Below are 20,316 nucleotides of genomic sequence, written 5' to 3'. Positions count from 1 at the left end.
ACTACATTTCCCATAATGCTTCTCGCTTCAGAATATACGTGTTTCTTTTGCGACCAGCTTTCATGCGCAGAAGTTGACCTACAGTCTGAAGAAAATGGCAGCATTAGGACTGGGGCTGCAGGTATGACTTTCGGATGAACGTGAATGTTATGCGATTCATGGCTGGGTTTTGAATTTGAGAATGTATGTATATTATTAATTGGCACAAAATGGATCAGTGTGCATTGTTTTGATGTCGCGCAGAAATAGTTTTCAACGCACAACACGCGAGGCCTTCTGTGAACTTGACAAGCCCGCTCCGCTACTGTTAACTAGCTAATGTTAATTACAGCCCGCTAGCTTGTTGAATATAGCTAGCTACCTAGTTATGTTTATTTGTCATTTTGCTACGGAGCAATAACATGACTATTTACTGTTGTCTATAAGACAGGCGCATGACATTGTAGAACATGTGGTCAAGATATTTGCTAGTTCAAAACGATTTTGATAGCTTGCTAACTAGCAGCTACTGCACTGCAGACGTCACTGTTATATATTAATCATTTCCTTTATCATCTCTATCCTTTTTCAGGTGCGTCAATTCAGCACGTCGGTTCTCCGACAAGCTTTGATCAGGGTAAGAATTATGAAGTTCAACTTCAAATTACCCTTGTCATCTGATCAGTGCAATATTCTGTTCTATGGCTGATCATGTCCTTTGCTAATATGATTCTCACGCACGCTACAGCTTGTGCAATGTCAGTGTTCATTTGCTCTGTGGTTCAAGTACGTGGTTGGTTATTCCTTATGTTTGTGTCCGTTTTCTATTTTAGCCCCCATCGACGTGTATGGGGTCGGAGGTCGCTATGCCACAGCCCTGTTCTCTGCTGCCAGCAAGCAGAAGAAACTGGAACAAGTAGAGAAGGAGATGAGGACGTTGTCGGTGAGTTATCCACTGCACCTCTCTCTCCTGTCTTAGTACTCTCTGTCCACTTTTGTGTAATGTGTATATACACTCTCTATTAACTAGGGAAACATTCAGTAGTTTGTTAGGCACTGATGCGGCCACTATAATTTTTGACCAGCTCTCTTTTCATTCTCTCTACCAGGCTCTGATCAAGGACCCCAAGCTGTCCAGTATTGTGATGAACCCTCATGTCAAGCGCAGCCTCAAGCTGAAGTTCTTTGGTGATGCCATGACGAAGGCAAATCTCTCCCCAATAACAGTTAACCTCATCAGTGAGTTGCCCAGCCTAACTAAGTCATACTCCACAGTGCACTCTTGTTCTGGAAACTGCTGTTGTCTGTTTGGGGAGGATGACATTGTTTTTCTGCTGTCAAGAGCCTCATCTACCAAACTGCTTAATTTCCTTGTCTTCTGACTCTCTTGACCATCTGAAATGGAAAAAGCGATATGGATGTCACTCCATACCTTTTAAAACAATTTCCACTAGTTACCACAGACGCAGTCAAAATTGTATAAATTAGTGAAAACAAAAATGTGCTTTTGGTCTACATTTAAGGTTAGAGTTAGTCATGAGGTTAGCAATGTGGTTAAATTTAGGTTTAAAATCAAATTTTAAGAGATTACAATCTCATGACTAATGATTTTTGCTGTGGTAACTAGTGACAACCTACCCTTTTGGTTGGCTAGTTGTAACCGGAATATAACGTAAATGTCAGCTAAGAGTACTGTTTACTGCTCACTAATAATCTTAATTAACTAGTGATACAAAGGAGAGATTTAGGAGAAATAGTTGAGTATTTTTGCTTTTGTTATGAGAACATTCTCACCCTTACTAATGTTACTGAATGCAAATGCAGTTTGTGCAAATATTATTTGTGGCTGCTGGCTAAGCCACTGAGGTTTCATTGTTCCCCTCTCTCCTCCTCAGCTGTGTTGGCAGATAATGGCCGTTTGACCCTGACCGCAGATGTAGTTGGCGCCTTTGCAAAAATGATGAGTGCTCACCGTGGCGAGGTCATCTGCACTGTCACCACCGCACATGTACGGTGACCCACCACCATACACACTGGTTGTACGGTTGAAGTCAGAAGTTTACATACACCTTAGCCAACTACATTTAAACTCAGTTTTTCACAATTCCTGACATTTAATCCAAGTAAAAAGTCCCTGTTTTAGGTCAGTTAGGATCACCACTTTTTTTTAAGAATGTGAATTGTCAGAATAATAGTAGGGATTTTTTAAAGCTTTTATTTATTTCATCACATTCCCAGTTGGTCAGAAGTTTACATGCACTCAATTAGTATTTGGTAGCATTGCCTTTAAATTGTTTAACTTGAGTCAAATGTTTCTGGTAGCCTTCCACAAGCTTCCCACAATAAGTTGGGTGAATTTTGGCCCATTCTTCGTGACATAGCTGGTGGAACTGAGTCAGGTTGTAGGCCTCCTTGCTCGCTCACACTTTTTCAGTTCTGACCATAAATATTCTATAGGATTGAGGTCAGGGCTTTGTGATGGCCACTCTAATACCTTGACTTTGTTGTCCTTAAGCCATTTTTTCACATCTTTGGAAGTATGCTTGGGGTCATTGTCCATTTCAAAGACCCATTTGCGACCAAGCTTAAACTTTCTGACTGATGTCTTGAGATGTTGCTTCAATATCCACATAATTGTACTTTCTCATGATGCCATCTATTTTGCTTAGTGCACCAGTCCCTCCTGCAGCAAAGCACCCCCACAGCATGATGCTGCCACCCCTGTGCTTCACAGTTGGGATGGTGTTCTTTGACTTGCAAGCCTCCCCCTTTTTCCTCCAAACATAAGTATGGTCATTATGGCCAAACAGTTCTATTTTTGTTTCATCAGACCAGAGGACATTTCTCAAAAAGTACAATATTTTTCCACATGTGCAGTTGCAAACCGTAGTCTGGCTTTCTTATGGCGGTTTTGGAGCAGTGCCTTCTTCCTTGCTGAGCGGCCTCTCAGGTTATGTCGATATAGGACTCATTTTACTGTGGCTATAGATACTTTTGTGCCTGTTTCCTCCAGCATCTTCACAAGGTCCTTTGCTGTTGTTCTGGGATTGATTTGCACTTTTTGCAACAAAGTATGTTCATCATTAGGAGACCGAACATGTCTCCTTCCTGAGCGATATGATGGCTGCGTGGTCCCATAGTGTTTATACTTGCGTACTATTGTTTGTACAGATGAACGTGGTGCCTTTAGGCATTTGGAAACTGCTACCAAGGATGAACCAGTCTTGTGGAGGTCTACCATTTTTTTCTGAGGTCTTGGCTGATTTCTTTTGATTTTTCAATGATGTCAAGGAAAGAGGTACTGAGTTTGAAGGTAGGCCCTGAAATACATCCACAGCTACACCTCCAATTGACTCAAATGATGTCAATTAGCCTATCAGAAGCTTCTAAAGCCATGACATAATTTTCTGGAATTTTCCAAGCTGTTTAAAGGCACAGTCAACTTAGTGTTTTTAAACTTTTGACCCACTGGAATTGTGATACAGTGAATTATAAGTGAAATAATCTTTGTAAACGATTGTTGGAAAAATGACTTGTCATGCACAATATAGATGTCCTAACTGACTTGCCAAAACTATAGTTTGTTGACAATAAATTTGTAGACTGGTTGAAAAACAAGTTTTAATGACTCCAACCTAAGTGTATGTAAACTTCCGACTTCAACTCTATATAGTTGTCAACCCGAGTTCTATATTAGTTTTTATAGTGTTTGATTTGATCTTTGTGTGTATGACACAGCCCCTGGATGAGGCTAACCTGGCAGAGCTGAAGGTGGCTCTGAATGGCTTCCTGGCAAAGGGAGAGACACTCATATTAGAGACCAAGGTGAGACCATACTCAATTTGTGTCCTCGGTGGCACAATAAGGATGTATCTGCTGTCAACACCTGGTATGGCAGTAAACTGTTAAAAAAAAATATATATATATATACTGGTATTCATTCACAGACAGTTTTTTTTTCTCCCAACAGAGATGTGTTGTGGCTAAAAGGCTGTGCGTGATGACGTAGTGCACATGAATAACTTTTGCGGTTACATTCTCATGTAGTGAATAGAAAATTCAAGTTAAATGGGTTTCCATCGCATTTTAAACTACTGATGGTTTTGTCATACACACATTTTTAGTTATATAGCGAAGGTGCCCACTTTGGTCTTGGCATATGCTCTCCAGCCACAACCAAGCAAGGCTAAGGCTGTACGATGGCTCGGTTATTTCAGCAGTAGGGGAGTGTGAACTACAAGCCAATCATGATGCGGAAACCTATGTGCTAAAGTTCCAAATGGTGAAAACCTTGCAAAAGCCTCTTCTTTCAGCAGAAACATGTGAAAAGCTTAAGTTAATACAGCTCAACCAGTGTCAGCACTAAAGGAAAAACTAAATGTCCCATCACACTTGAACACCTGAGGCAATACTGAAACAGTTTGAGGACATCTTTGAAGGGTTGGGGGCTCTGAGGTGAGCTCCACCTAGTGGTGGATGTGTCTGTCAGACCAGTTCAACAGCTTCCCCGCCAAATCCCCATTCCACTGAAGGAAACAATACTAAAGGCTGTTGATTCAATGGAGGAACAGGGTGTCAATACGAAGGTCACCAAACCTACTAAGTGGATAAGCAACATGATTGTGGTGGAAAAGCCAGGCAAAATAACTCTGCCTTGATCCAAGTGCCCTGAACAAAGCCTTATGTAGGGTACATTAGCAAATACATACTATTGAAGAGGTACTGCCCAGCCTGGGAAAAACACATCTTTGGGAATGGATGCAAAAAAATGAGTACTGGCAGGTATGTTGTTTGGATGAAGAGAAAAGTTACCTCACCACATTTTGGACCCCCAATGGTAGATACCGATGGACACGGTTACCTTTTTGGAGTGAAACCAGTTGCAGACGAATATCAGCAAAGGCAACAGGATGCACTTCAGGAATAAGTGTTATGGCTGATGACATCCTGGTATACTGCTGTGGTGCTACATTGGAAGAAGCCTTGCAGGACTATGACCACAACCTGACTCGCCTCTTACAAAGAGCAAGGGAGATGGATCTAACAGAGGTTATGCCCAAATTGAGGAGTGCCTAGCCATTGTGTTCGACTGTGACCGTTTTGATCAAAACCTTTTTATGGTAGGTGCGGTTATAGCCTACATGAGAATTTTGATGAATCAACAATTAATCTTTTTTTCCCCTCTATTTTTTTAGGTGAAGCCTTTCACTGTTGGTGAACACCTGTTTACGAATCATTTAACAAATAACATTTGATTTCATATTATGGGCGAGCAAGATTATTTTATTTTTAAACTGCAGCCAAGCGTTGATCATGTCACCAGAATAAGACCCTCAATATTTATTGGGAAGGAGCATCAAGCTCATCACTTTGCACTTTCACCACCCTGTGAAGTCAATTTATTTTAGCTGTAGCCTAATAAACTGCATCCTTTCCTGAGTCAGTCGGAGGACCACACAACACCATAGTGTGACTCCAAGTTTATTTTGATATGATTATATCAACATTTGTGCATGAAAGCATTTCTACCATTTCTTGCATTTTACAGACACAAAAAGATCCCACCTTGTCTAGTGTGTTTTGTTGACATTTGGAAAGTTAACCAACATTTGCTATTTCCTTCAGGCCTGTCATGACATTTTCTTATTGTGCCTTCAGAAAGTATTCACAGCCCTTGACATTTTGTTTTTGCAAAGTGGGATTCAAATGGATGTCATTTTTGGTCAACGATACACAAAAATACTTGTCAGTATTACTTGTCAGAAATTCTTCAGTTGTACAAACCCACAGTTTCATCAGCTGTCTGGGTGGCTGGTCGGATGATCCCGCAGGTGAAGAAGCTGGATGTGGAGGTCCTGGGCTGGCATGGCTGTGATAGGGTTCTAAACAGATTTGTGCACAACATCTGAGAGGGAAGCTTTTTGTGCATCTGAAAAAATGTGATCTTTAAATTTATCTCATGATACATGGGACCAACTCTTTGCATGTTGCGTTTTATTTTTGTTCAGTGTAATAAGAAATTAGTGCAGAAAATTTAAGAAATTCATAAATGCTGGAAGTGAATGCAGAAATGTAATAAATAACTATACAAATGGGAACCTTTGGTCGAGTAGCAGAGTTGGAGGCTACCAAAGAGGATTTTTGATTCCTGTACTATGTTCTACAAATGGGACTACTTTGCTGTCAGATTTGTCCTGTTATTTTTGGTTGAACAGTATGAAGCAATCAGGATGGAGAAAGCTCATTTATAAAAACAACTTTGAATTCATGTTTTGCCATTCTAGGGTCATGCACTACCCATAAAGCATAGCCTAGAACTCTTATTGTTAAGAAACATCAAATACCTTCAAATGAGAAATACTGTGATATATTATGTCTATTGCCCTGCCCTACCTAACACCTGGTATATGCAAAGGCTTAGGACTGTCGGGCTAGCACTAATCTGGACCATGCTGATATGCCTATGGTTTGAATGGTGCTTTAACTTGTATTACTTTTCTCTTTCCTCCAGTCTGATGCCTCCATCCTGGGTGGTATGATTGTCAGCATAGGAGATAAGTATGTGGACATGTCCACCAAGACAAAGATCCACAAACTGACCAAGATCATCAGAGATAGTTAAGTCCATTGCCCCGTCCAGAGTCATGGGAATGTTTCTCTGCTTCCTGCCACCTATACAGCGCTATGTCCGCTAAAATCCTGTCTAGTTGTGTTCGTAATAAAATATTCTGTAACATACAAAGTGTATTTGTAATGCCTTTTTTATTTTAATTTTTAATTTCACCTTTTATTTAACCAGGTAGGCCAGTTGAGAAGAAGTTCTCATTTACAACTGAGACCTGGCCAAGATCGAGCAAAGCAGTGTGACACATACAACACAGTTACACATGGGATAAACAAACGACCAGTCAATAACACAATAGAAAAATCTGTATACAGTGTGTGCAAATGAGGTAAGGCAATAAATAGGCCATAGTGGCAAAGTAATTACAATTTAGCATTTAACACGAGTGATAATTTGCAGATGGAGATGTGCAAGTAGAAATACTGGTGTGCAAAAGAGCAGAAAAAAAACATGGGGATGAGGTACAGTGGGGCAAAAAAGTATTTAGTCAGCCATCAATTGTGCAAGTTCTCCCACTTAAAAAGATGAGGCCTGTAAATTTCATCATAGGTACACTTCAACTATGACAGACAAAATGAGAAGAAAAAAAATCCAGAAAATCACGAATTTCTAATGTATTTATTTGCAAATTATGGTGGAAAATAAGTATTTGGTCAATAACAAAAGTTTATCTCAATATTTTGTTATATACCCTTTGTTGGCAATGACAGAGGGCAAATGTTTTCTGTAAGTCTTCACAAGGTTTTCACACACTTGCTGGTCTTTTGGTCCATTCCTCCATGCAGATCTCTAGAGCAGTGATGTTTTGGGGCTGTTGCTGGGCAACACAGACTTTCAACTCCCTCCAAAGATTTTCTATGGGGTTGAGATCTGGAGAATGGCTAGTCCACTCCAGAACCTTGAAATGCTTCTTACGAAGCCACTCCTTCGTTGCCCGGGCGGTGTGTTTGGGATCATTGTCATGATGAAAAACCCAGCCACGTTTCATCTTCAATGCCCTTGCTGATGGAAGGAGGTTTTCACTCAAAATCTCACGATACATGGCCCCATTCATTCTTTCCTTTACACCGATCAGTCGTCCTGGTCCCTTTGCAGAAAAACAGCCCCAAAGCATGTTTCCACCCCCATGCTTCACAGTAGGTATTGTGTTCTTTGGATGCAACTCAGCATTCTTTGTCCTCTAAACACGACGATTTGAGTTTTTACCAAAAAGTTATATTTTGGTTTCATCTGACCATATGACATTCTCCCAATCTTCTTCTGGATCATCAAAATGCTCTCTAGCAAACTTCAGATGGGCCTGGACATGTACTGGCTTAAGCAGGGGGACACGTCTGGCACTGCAGGATTTGAGTCCCTGGCGGCGTAGTGTGTTACTGATGGTAAGCTTTGTTACTTTGGTCCCAGCTCTCTGCGGGTCATTCACTAGGTCCCCCCGTGTGGTTCTGGGATTTTCGCTCACTGTTCTTGTGATCATTTTGACCCCATGGGGTGAGATCTTGCGTGGAGCCCCAGATCGAGGGAGATTATCAGTGGTCTTGTATGTCTTCCATTTCCTAATAATTGCTCCCACAGTTGATTTCTTCAAACCAAGCTGCTTACCTATTGCAGATTCAGTCTTCCCAGCCTGGTGCAGGTCTACAATTTTGTTTCTGGTGTCCTTTGACAGCTCTTTGGTCTTGGCCATAGTGGAGTTTGGAGTGTGACTGTTTGAGGTTGTGGACAGGTGTCTTAGATACTGATAACAAGTTCAAACAGGTGCCATTACTACAGGTCACGAGTGTTAGACAGAGGTGCCTCTTAAAGAAGAAGTTACAGGTCTGTGAGAGCCAGAAATCTTTCTTGTTTGTAGGTGACCAAATACTTATTTTCCACCATAATTTGCAAATAAATTCATTAAAAATCCTACAATGTGATTTTCTGGATATTTTTTCTCATTTTGTCTGTCATAGTTTTACATTACATTTTACATTTAAGTCATTTAGCAGACGCTCTTATCCAGAGCGACATAGTTGAAGTGTACCTATGATGAAAATTATAGGCCTCTCATCTTTTTAAGTGGGAGAACTTGCACAATTGGTGGCTGACTAAATACTTTTTTGCCCCACTGTAGGTAGTTGGATGGGCTATTTACAGATGGGCTGTGGACAGCTGCAGCGATCGGTAAGCTGCTCTGGCAGCCGATGCTTGAAGTTAGTGAGGGAGATATGTCTTCAACTTCAGTGATTTTTGCAATTTGTTCCAGTCATTGGCAGCAGAGAACTGGAAGGAAAGGCGGCCAAAGGAGGTGTTGGCTTTGGGGATGACCAGTGAAATATACCTGCTTGGAGCACATGCTAAAGGTGGATGTAGCTATGGTGACCAGTGAGCTGAGAAAAGACGGCACTTTACCTAGCAAAGACTTATATTTTTGTGTCCATGCAGACTGGTTGTTGCTGGTGGAAGGAATATAAAAATGCCTGTTTATCAGCTTGGATCATTTATGATGCAGTTTATGTACCACATTAGTGCCATAATCTCAATTATAAACTGGGTGGTTCGAGCCCTGAATTCTGATTTGGCTGAAAGCCATGGTATATCCGACTGTATAACATGGGTATGACCAAATATTTATTTTTACTGCTTACGCTGGTAATCCGTTTATAATAGCAATAAGGCTCCTCAGGGTGGGTCCGTGTACCAAAGCCACACCGCGTTGCGTCTTACATAAGAACAGCCCTTAGTCGTCGTATATTGCCCATATACCGCAACACCCACAGGTCCTATTGCTTAATTATAAACTGGGTAGTTTGATGCTGGTATGATGCAAATGTATTTGTTTACGTTTTTTAATTATGATAGTAACCAGTTTATAATAGCAAGGCACCCTGGGGGGCTTTGTGGTAAATTGCCAATATACAGTACCACAGCTAAGGGTGGTATCCAGGCACTCCGTGTTGCGAGAACAGCCCTTAGCTTTGGTATAACCCCACGGCCTTATTGCTTAAATATATTTTCTCTTTTGACTTAAAAATATATTAATATCAGAATGTAGCAATTAGTGTTTCCTCTCATTCATGGGAATATGCTCTGCCACTTCTTGGTATATCTGTCCATACTATGCTCTTAATAGAGGAATTAAATTCCTATTATGTTTAATACCCAATTAAATTAATACACTCAGCCCATTTCTAAGGATTTGTAAGAAACTTATTTGCTTAAAATGGGTGGAGACCAGTCTCAAAATCAAGCACTAGCGTTTATTCTCCAGAGTACTGAACATGATACAATTTACAACAGGTTGTAAACTGAAAATGACGTCATTAGGTTTTGAACTGTCCCGTCTCTCCTCCACTCCGGTACATTGGCAGTATAGTTCTCAAGCCTTCCTACATCGTCTCCCACCAATTTAGATCATTTATTACCAAGCCAAGGTCTTCGTGTGTAGATAAGCATTCTAGCCAGTCTGACGATAAGTTAATTCGTTTCTACCAAGGAACAGACAGTCATTGTTCTAATTCTTGATTATAATTACACACGTTATATTCAGTACTAGGATTAAAATAAAATTCATACATCTATACAGTAACATAATAGTATTCTGATTAGTCAGTCCTGATTGAAATGTATACATAATTAGTCATTATTGATTAAAAAATATCCTTTAACAGATCTGCATAGCCGGGGGTGTGCTCCATACTACTTTAACAATTTTACATTCACACTCGTGATGCAGTGATTTCGGGAAAGTATTCAGACGCCTTTATCCACATTTTGTTACGTTACAGCCTTATTCTAAAAAAATAATTAAATAGTTTTTTCCCTCTCAATCTACACACCCCATAATAACAAAGCAAAAATGTTTGTTTTTTTAGAAATTCTTACAAATGTATTCAAAATAAACATATCACATTTACATAAGTGTTCTGACCCTTTACGCAGTACTTTGAAGCACCTTTGGCAGTGATTACAGCCTCGAGTCTTGAGTATGATGCTACAAGCTTGGCACACCTGTTTGGGGAGTTTCTTCCATTTGTCTCTGCATTTGTCTCCTCAAGTTCTGTCAAGTTGTTCGATCAGGTTCAAGTCCGGGTCACTCAAGGACATTCAGAGACTTGTCCCGAAGCCACTTCTGCGTTGTTTTGGCTGTGGCTTAGGGTCATTGTCCTGTTGGAAGGTGAACCTTCGTCCCAGTCTGAGATCTGGAGCAGGTTTTCATCAAGGGTCTCTTTGTACTTTGCTCTGTTCATCTTTCCCTCAATCCTGACTAGTCTCCCAGTCCTTGCCGCTGAAAAACATCCCAACTGCATGATGGTGCCACCATGCTTCACCGTAGGGATGGTTCCAGGTTTCCTCCAGACGAGACGCTTGGCATTCAGGCCTAAGAGTTCAATCTTGGTTTCTCCAAGCAGGCTGTCATGTGCTTCCGTCTGGCCACTCTACCATAAAGGCCCGATTGGTGGAGTGCAGTAGAGATGGTTGTCCTTCTGTTTTCGCTTTGTCATTATAGGGTATTGTGTGTGGGTTGGGTTGGGGCAATTTAATACATTTTTAGAATAAGGCTATAATGTAACAGAATGCCAAAAAAGTCAAGGCATCTGAATACTTTCTGGATGCACTGTACATCTGAATGATACATATTCTTTATTCACTGGTGACCACAAGGTCATGTGACTGTAGACTTTAGGGGTCACCATACTCCTACAATATAGCCTACTGCTTAAATTCCTCTGGTAATTCCGTTTTAATGTATGTTTAGATTTTGTGGATGTGTTAGATGATTCATTTTGTACTGCATAGCAGCATACCCCAACAAGTCCTCTCGAGTTTCAGGGCGTGCCGGCTAATGTTATAGGCCATCACTAAAACAACTGATTAAAGTACCATGAACCTTGATTATAGTTTCAACGTTTATTCACAATGTGCACAGGATGGAGTCCGTGTGGATACTCTGAGAGGGAGATTTTTTTTCAGAGTTAGTAGTTGTTAGCCATTAACAGTTTTATGGCGAGGGGATAAGCACTGTTTAGGAGTCTGTCTGAGCCTTGATGCACCAGTACGGCCTGCCGGATGGTAGCATGTAGAACAGTCCATGTATTGGGTGGCTGGAGTTGAATAAGGTATGCTAATGCTGGGTCAGAGCAACAGCTGACAAACTAGCTCTCTGGATTTGTGATCACTGGAGCGGCAGGTAGTCTAGTGGTTAGAGTGTTGAGCAAGTAACCAACAGCTTCTGCCCCTAAAACAAGGCAGTTAACCCACTGTTCATAGGCTGTCATTGTAAATAATAATCTGTTCTCAACTGACTCGCCTAGTTAAATGAAATAAAAAATCACTGCTATAAAGTGTTTCATACCTTTTAATTGATATTGAGGACATAAACGTTTAACTCGGGAAATGTGTTTCCCGGTAGCTCAGAATCTATGGCCTTCAAATTAAAATCTGGACCTAGAAGCCAGTTCCACAGTTTTTTTCCCCTTTCTAATCAGGGAAGGGTTTAGAACTGGGACACCAAGGTGTGTGCAATTAATTATTGGGTATAACAGTAGTCTGAACCTCATAGGGAAAGATCTGAATACCCCTGCTCTGTAGCTTTCAGAATCTATTGCTTTTGATTTCTTTCTCTTTTTGAGGTGATGTCTGGCCCACAGGTGTCTCTGGTCACTGGTTCCACGTGGGGCCTGGGGTTAGCCATAGTGCAGGCACTGTGCCAGGGCTTTAAATGGGATGTGTATCTGAGCGCCTGGGACGTCCAGAGGGGGGCCGTGGTTGTGGAGGATCTGCAGAGGGAGGGACTCAAGCCCAGACTCCTCCAACTGGACATTACAGACCTGGCTGACATCCTGGCGGCATGGCAGCATTTCATGAAGGAGTACGGGGGTCTGGATGTGCTAATCAACAACACACGCATCGCCCCAAGACGTAACTGCACATTATGAATGCCTTAACATTCACTCACACAGTCTGACACACTGGCTGCTTTCATACAGGCAGCCCAATTCAGATTTTTTTTTCCCCACTTCAGATTTTTGTCAGAGCTAATTTGATTGGTCAACATACAATTAGTAAAAAAATAACAGAGTTGGGTTGCCTGTCTAAATGCAGCCATTGTGCAATAGTTATTGTGTGTCAGCTGGCCTGAGAATCAGTAACATTTAAAGTAAACTAATAGCTCCCTCTATGTCCAGAAGGTGACCCTGCATCCTTCGGCAGCCAAGTAGAACACATTCTCTAAACCAAATTCTTCGCCACCAGTAACATGTGCAATGCGCTTCTTCCTCTCCATGTGTGTTCTCTGGATCTCCAGGCCCTGCAGAAATGACATCGCAGAGGAGGAGCTAGTGGCTCTGATTAAGTGCTTTGTTGCCGAGGCCAAAGCTGGAGACCACGTCAGCAAGAGCTGGCCAAATTCTGGCTATGGGTTGTCCAAAATAGGCCTGATGGCTCTTAGAGACACCCCAGAGAGGATCCAGCTAAACCCCTGCTGCCCGGGCTGACATTACCTATACCAACGGGACTAGGACGCCCACGGAGGGGTTGGACACACCTGTACACCTTATTACAGGTGCAGTGAAATATGTTGTTTTACTGGGACAGCCATAGTAGTACTGTGCAAATTATATATTTTTCACCTTGTTGACTCAAGTATTCAAACCAGTGACCTTACTTACAGGGCCAACGCTCTAACCACTAGGCTCCTTGCCACCCTACATTAAACAACCATGTTAATGTGTCTCATTTGTTTACAGGGCCAGAGGATAGGTTGTGCACTGAATAGCTAGTATTATCTTTGATTAAACAAGTCACTTCATTGTCTCAAAAAGGACTATTCAATGTAATACACGATTATTAAATAACAAAGAAACAGATACAGTATGTTTGCAGTTATTTTTGTTAATGCTCTTTACCCCAGCTTTGACCAAATATCTGACAGTGAAGTGAGAGGTTTGTAAACGTCGCATATCCTGGAATGTACCAACACCGGGGGTGCCAGTGAAAAAAGATACATCATTTTTTATTTGAACGCTGAACTCAAGAAACAGGTTTACCTAACTCGGCTGAATCGTTTATTCATTAATTGTGAATACTATTAACTGACATTGTGAGGGGCTTTTAGCTTGTGAAGATAAATACTGCACCTAAACTGTCAAGGAGTTCCACACTCCACCCCTCCGAAGATCAGGAAGTGCGCTCTCCGTGCTCCAATCGCTCTCTGTGAATCAGCTGAGTTTGGGCTTTCCACCCTGTTGCGTTTAGCATGATCTGCACGAGAGAAATTGGAAACGCACCCCCCCACCTAACGGTTGGTTGACGGTTTCTCAAAGCTTCAGTTACAGAACGGACGCTACACCCAGAACCGTTAACATTCGCCGGTTTCCCGGGATTTAGTGACATTTGTTGGACGCACGCGAATGGTCTTCTCAAACCCGAGCTTGTTTTGCAGTTGGTGAGTCATTGATGCACCCATATGATGCACCTTGTGTTTTTTTGTTTACCGCAACATTAGGTGCCGGTTTGGTGAGAATACAAATTGACGGGATGTAGCTAATAATATAGGCCTATAAATCACTGGATGTAGCACATTGAAATCACAATATTTCAATTTTAATTGGCTTGTGTTTTCTCCCCAGTTCACGTTTTCCTGTTGTGAATCAATATTATCTAAATATAGTGCTACCCTAATTCCTTTGACTCGATGGACAACGGGGACATGATGCAGTGCCGCGTTCACGCTATTTTAATTATTTCTCTGCAACATCAACGACCATTCAATCTCAGTTATTGTAACATTGTTGCACTGAGTCTGGAGCTTTATTAACAACATTGGAAAGATGAAGAAGCAGCAGAATTTTGGGTGGGCCTGGGAGCCAGACTCAGACAATCAGAATGAGTTTTTCCCCACAAAAGGGCTTTACTACAGGTAGAAATACTCGTCAGTATCATCAGCTGTCCGGGTAGCTGGTCTCAGACCATCCTGCAGGTGAAGAAGCCGGATGTGGAGGTCCTGGGCTGACATTACACGTGGTCTGTGGATGTGGAGGTCCTGGGCTGGCATTGTTACACGTGGTCTGCTATTGTGAGGCCTGTTGGATGCACTGCACATTTCTCTAAAACGACGTTGGAGGCAGTTTATGGTAGAGAAATGAACATTCACTTATCTGGCAACAGCTCTCATGGACATTCCTGCAGTCAGCATGCCAATTGCACACTCCCTTTAAACTTAAGACCTGTGGAATTGTGTTGTATGACATTTTAGAGTAGCCTTTATTGTAACCAGTATAAGGTGCACCAGTGTAATGATCATGCTGTTTAATCAGCTTCTTGATATGCCCCAACGGTCAGGTGGATTATCTTGGCAAAGGAGAAATGCTCACTAACAGGAATGTAAAGAAATTTGTGTAAAAAATATGCTTTTTGTGTGTATGGAAAGATATTTTATTCAGCTCATGAAACATGGGATCAACACTTTACACGTTGCATTTATATTTTTGTTCAGTGCACATTGCCAACAACATCTAATTGGATGAAATCGTTTCTCATTCTCTTTCTCACACACAGACAGATGGAAATCCCTGATTTGCTCTTTGACGAGGCCATCTTACATAATGCAGTCAGGTCTATAGAGTCACATTCAGAGCCATAGCGCTGCCATGACTCAGTCTTTAACAGCAGTGTCTGTCCCATCCTAGAACTTCTAGCCTGTCCTATTCATTTTATAGGCCTAGTCTCACAAGGCATAGTCATATGCTATATGGTAGTCAGTTTCATGGTGTCACAATCAGGTGACTGATATCTCTTTGCATTGCCTATTGGGTTTGTGTCCCTAAATCAGCTGGTAGTGAGTCCACCCTCTAAACACACAGTCTCCTTTCCCCTTCAGGAGCAAACGTTGCAGGCCTACCACAAGCACTCCCAGCTCGCTATCAGCATGTTCATGAGATGGAGAATGAGTGTCTGATAGGCCGCTCCAGGTATTATTGTGTGTTGAAATGCAACTTTGGGCCACACAGCAATGCATTTCAGTATTAACGCGATGTAGGCCTAAATATCTACACTTCCTTGTTTGAATTCAAACATTAGTTTATGACTAGATAAATATTCCAGGAAGCTAATAAAATCAGTTTTGTGAAAGATATTTCTATCCCTCTGTTTGCAGAGGGTTTTAGTAGGTCACTTGACAGGCTTGAGGTTGTGCTATGCAGGCAGCCTGTATTTCTGCACCTGACGTTCACACTGCATACAAATCAGGTAGCCTGGCAGGTAGGAGTGTTGGGCCAGTGGATCAAATCCCAGAGCTGACAAGGTAAAAATCTGTAGTTATGCCCCTGAACAAGGCAGTTAATCCACTGTTCCCCAGGTGCCAATGTTGATTAAGGCAGCTCCAGCACCTCTCATTCAGAGGGGTTAGGTTAAATGCGGAAGATACATTTCAATTGAATGCATTAAATTGTACAACTGACTAGCTATTCCCTTTTCTTCTTCACTTCTCTTTTCAGGAGAGAACATACCACATTAGCAGAAGGTGGGAGAGTGAGACAGAAAGGGGGGAAAAAATAACCTGACTGAAGATGTTTGGATGTGTCAGCAGCTGTAATGAGGCTGGCCTTTTCACTCAGTTTGGGGATAGTACTGACCCAGCCTCTTAAAGGAGATGTTCTGATCCAGAATCTGTATTAAAGTGGAGCTCAACCAATCAACCAGTTGACTAATTGGGGTCTGCCCTAGTCCAATGGCCACAGCTGTGATAGAGAATATTCAATTCACATCTTATCTGTTCTGATATCTGACCAGAGCTAGACAGACTATAGTCAGTCAGTTCACGTACATGCTAAAGTCATACTGTGTGTGTGTGTGTGTGTCTGTGTGTGTACAAAAGTAGTAAGTCAGTTAATCTGTGTAATGCGTTGAGTTTGGGAGTGATTTAGTGAGTGTGTGTTATTCAAGGTCGGTCAGGAGATGAGGACATGATGTGTTAAGTTTCTGTCAACGCCACTTCTGCTTACTCATAAGCCAGGATTCCCCTCTCAGTGATATAATACTCCTCCTTATAGCTCTCTCTCTCTCTCTCTCTTACTCCAATTCAAATTCAATCTCATTTTATTTGTCACATGCTTTGTAAACAACAGGTGTAGACTAACAGTGAAATGCTTACTTACGGGCCCTTCCCAACAATGCAGAGAGAAAGAAATAGAGGAATAAAAATAGAAAAGTAAAAACCCGTAATAATCGATAGACAATGAGTAATGATGATCTTGGCTATATACTAGGGGTACCAGTACCGAGTCGATGTGCAGGGGTATGAAGTAATAGATATGTACATATAACTAGGAATGACGTGACAGATAGTGAAAAGTAGCAGCAGTGTATGTGATGAGTCAAAGGAAGTTAGTGCAAAAAGGGTCAATGCGGATAGTCCTGGTAGCTAGTTGGTCAAAGTGGCAATATCTAACTTTTTGGGTGACCCGACCAAATTGATAAAGAAATGTGAGTTATAATTCCATTTGAAAGCAAGTCTAAGACGCGGTAGATCTGTTCTATTTACACTGTTACTGTGCTTCCCCTTCTTAAGTTTTGTTTTTGTGTCTTTTAATTTCGATTTTATACACCAGATGAAACAACAATATTTTTGGATATGGAAAATATATTTCGCAGTGGTTCAAATGGTACAATAATTCTCTACACTATACTAGCTTATTTTGTCACATAAACTGAAATTAGGCGAACTATTAGTTTTAGTAACCACGAAATGGCAGTGCGATTTCTGCATAGTGCAACTTTAACTATTTAACTAACTATTTAGCAGTTTTATAGCTTGTGGGTAGAAGCTGTTCAGGGTCCTGTTTGTTCCAAACTTGGTGCATCGTTACCGCTTGCCTTGCGGTAGCAGAGAGAACAGTATGACTTGGGTGGCTGGAGTCTTTGACCATTTTCAAAGGCCTTCCTCTGACACCGCCTGGTATAGTGGTCCTGGATGGCAGGGAGTTCAGCCCCAGTGATGGACTAGACCAGTCAAGATTCTCTCAATGGTGAAGTTGTAGAACATTTTGAGGTTCTTAAGGTGTTGTTGGGGGGGAAGAGGCATTGTCATGCCCTTTTCATGACTGTGTTGGTGTGTTTGGACCACGATACATCCTTAGTGATGTGGACACAGAGGAACTTGATGCTCCACTACAGCCCCATCCATGTGAATGGGGGCGTGCTCAGCCCTTCGGTTCACGTAGTCCACCATCAGCTCCTTTGTCGTGCTGACGTTGAGGGACAGGTTGTTGTCCTGGCACCACACTGCCAGGTCTCTGACCTCCTCCCTATATGCTGTTTCATCATCGTCAGGCCTACCACCGTCGTGCCATCGGCAAACTTTCCCGTCTGTCTCTTTGTCAACCTTTCTGTCTACAAATCCCTAAGCTTGTCTGAGATAAGGTTTAGAGAGAAACAGAGACAGAAATAGGCCTAGATTTAAAGGAGATAGTCCTAGTCTATTATCAAGTCAATCCATGTGTGTGTCAGTGTGTCTGCTCATTTTGTTTCCAGGAAACACATTGCAGATCAATGTTGTGGAGGAGTCAGACAGATAAAGAATGCTAAGGCTGGAAAACAAACAAAAGCAGCCCCTAGCTAGCTCCTGTCCATTAGAACCCAGACTAGACATGTTGACCTGAGATGGCCCTAATTTAATCAACCGACTGAGTGTGCCTGTGATCTCACTATACACACAGACACAGAGAGCTAGGTTATTACACATATAGAGGGGAGGGATATGGGTTCTGAGCTTGGGGTGTGTGCAGGTATACCCCAGACCGAGTGATTAGGGTAGAGCATGTATTGGTAGACCACTTTGTCGTTGACATTTACTCTGACTTGGTTACTGGCTGCCATGTTATTGTTGCTCAGCAGCACCATGTTCTCTCCTGTTTCCATGGCTCAAGGCATTGAGTTTTTATAGTGCTTCCTCACTGTTATTCTGTTAATGGAGGAATTATTTCCAGAGGTAAGCTGACCTGCTACTGTACTGACATAGCGTGACCAGAATGAGACTCCCCCCATGTGGCAGTGAAACAACCAGGGAACTCATGATAATGTGTTTTTATAAGCATAATATTGTCAGGCACGTGTTGGGCAGGCTTGCCCATGTTAAAGCCTCTCTCTCTCGCCCAAAGTAAGTCCAGATGTCTCTGTTGCTCTAATCCTGTCCTGTCTCTGTTAGTCCCTCTCTCTCTGCTCTATTACATGGGCATAGTACACACACACACACAAACAACTATGCCACTACAGAAGAGCCATCTGATCATAATACAGTTAAACCAAATATTTTTGCTAGCTGAATAAATGGTTTTATTGACTTTAAGCCTAAGCATATCGAGGATGAGGTTTCCATTTGAGATCTTTCAAAGGACTCGTTATCCCACTGGTTGTCATAGCAAGCATGTGTGGGCATTATTTGCTCCAGTATTCACAAATCATCTCAAGAGTAAGAGTGCTCCCATCTTATTCATCATGATTTAAAAGGCTAAACTACTCCTAGATCAGCACTTCTATCTTGAGACACTTTGTGAATATGGGCCCTGATGTTTATTCCTCTGGGAGCACGTGTAAATGGGGTAAACAGGAATTATTCGCCGTGTGTCCTAAATACCAGTTGTCTATTGTACACACTCCTCCCTCTCCCATCTTTCTCAGAATTCAAGACAAGCCAGGCAGACCAGCACAGAGCAGACCCATTCATGATTGAGCACATTGTGATTCCTGCATGTGTGTGTGCACGTGTGACTGTGAGCATATCAAACCACGTTTGCAAGAGAAACCCCTCTGCAACATGCTACAAACAGAGATCTGGGTTCAGGGTTGTGTTTATTAGGTTACACCGTATCAAAACATTTCAAGTACATGTAGCCTATTGGACATGATTTTGGTGTAGGGATTCATGTCTGACAACAATTCTCTGTTCTGTCTCCCCCTCTCTCCCTATCCTCCTCTGCTCCCCTTCCTCCCCCTTTCCCCAGACACAGGCTGAGTATGCTGGGGTGTGAGTGAGGCATCATGGATCCCGAGGAGCAGGAGCTGCAGAATGACTACCGTTACCGTAGCTACGCGGCGGTCATCGAGAAAGCCCTGCGGAACTTTGAGTCGTCCAGCGAGTGGGCTGACCTCATCTCCTCTCTGGGCAAACTCAACAAGGTATGGATGGCAAGGCTGGTACAATATATTGAGTCTGGAGGTCAGACATCCAGACACTCTATAATATTGAGTTGCACCCATGGTGTGACAGATGAAATTATTCAGTTGTATTTCCATCCTGGTTTGCATTTCCTCAGTGTGTTTGTGTCCTGGCAGAGTAGAAGAGCACTGCTTATTTTTTTGCATTGACGAGTTAGACAGGCCATTGGTCTCTTGATCAGTGTATCGCCATTAGTGTTTTATTAGTTATTTTGTGTATGTTGGTTTGCATTGAGAGCATTTGCATGTGGAAGTGTCAGTTTTTAAACGTTCTGTAAACAAAGCAGGAAATTGTTTTTGCTACTTTCAGCAATTTTAAATTCAACAGCATGCATATTATATGTGTGTAAGACTTCATGGGTGTGTGTCTGTGTGTGAGTGACTCTCTGGCTCTGAGTCCAGTCACTACCTGCAGTCACTTATTTGGCCTTGCTGGCATTGCCATGGTTGCATCTGGTTCTATCTGGATCTGGCTCCAGGATCAGTGGACTGGGAGATGGAAAACATTCCAAATCTAT

General features: G+C 42.0%; 3 protein-coding genes across 4 annotated transcripts in view; all 3 read left to right on the top strand.

Moving 5' to 3' along the window:
* LOC124045837 (ATP synthase subunit O, mitochondrial-like) lies at positions 1-6,721 on the top strand. 2 transcript variants are annotated; one of them, XM_046365552.1, is made up of 8 exons: positions 80-121; positions 572-616; position 743; positions 813-922; positions 1,089-1,218; positions 1,875-1,987; positions 3,718-3,804; positions 6,491-6,721. In XM_046365552.1, the coding sequence occupies exons 1-8, from the start codon at positions 95-97 to the stop codon at positions 6,599-6,601; spliced, it is 624 nt and encodes a 207-aa protein (XP_046221508.1). In that variant the 5' UTR covers positions 80-94; the 3' UTR covers positions 6,602-6,721. The 2 variants fall into 2 exon arrangements, with proteins under 2 accessions (XP_046221500.1, XP_046221508.1); XM_046365544.1 differs by lacking the exon at position 743 and having other exon boundaries at positions 1-121.
* Positions 6,722-11,137: 4,416 nt separating this feature from the next.
* Positions 11,138-13,143, top strand: LOC124045832 (carbonyl reductase [NADPH] 1-like). Its single transcript, XM_046365532.1, has 2 exons — positions 11,138-12,505; positions 12,891-13,143. Exons 1-2 carry the CDS (start codon positions 12,220-12,222, stop codon positions 12,923-12,925), a joined length of 321 nt encoding a protein of 106 aa, XP_046221488.1. The 5' UTR covers positions 11,138-12,219; the 3' UTR covers positions 12,926-13,143.
* Positions 13,144-13,789: 646 nt separating this feature from the next.
* Positions 13,790-20,316, top strand: part of LOC124045829 (protein dopey-2-like) — a 46,916-nt gene continuing 40,389 nt past the window's right edge. The window contains 3 exon segments of the mRNA XM_046365518.1: positions 13,790-14,030; positions 19,262-19,353; positions 19,585-19,759. Of these exon segments, the coding sequence (XP_046221474.1) occupies positions 19,622-19,759 (138 nt within the window). The 5' untranslated portion in view covers positions 13,790-14,030; positions 19,262-19,353; positions 19,585-19,621.

The sequence above is a fragment of the Oncorhynchus gorbuscha genome, linkage group LG01, assembly GCF_021184085.1.
Source record: "Oncorhynchus gorbuscha isolate QuinsamMale2020 ecotype Even-year linkage group LG01, OgorEven_v1.0, whole genome shotgun sequence".
Classification (NCBI taxonomy): domain Eukaryota; kingdom Metazoa; phylum Chordata; class Actinopteri; order Salmoniformes; family Salmonidae; genus Oncorhynchus; species Oncorhynchus gorbuscha.
Note: the sequence above shows the minus strand (reverse complement) of the source record. Positions and strands in the feature narration are given on the sequence as shown.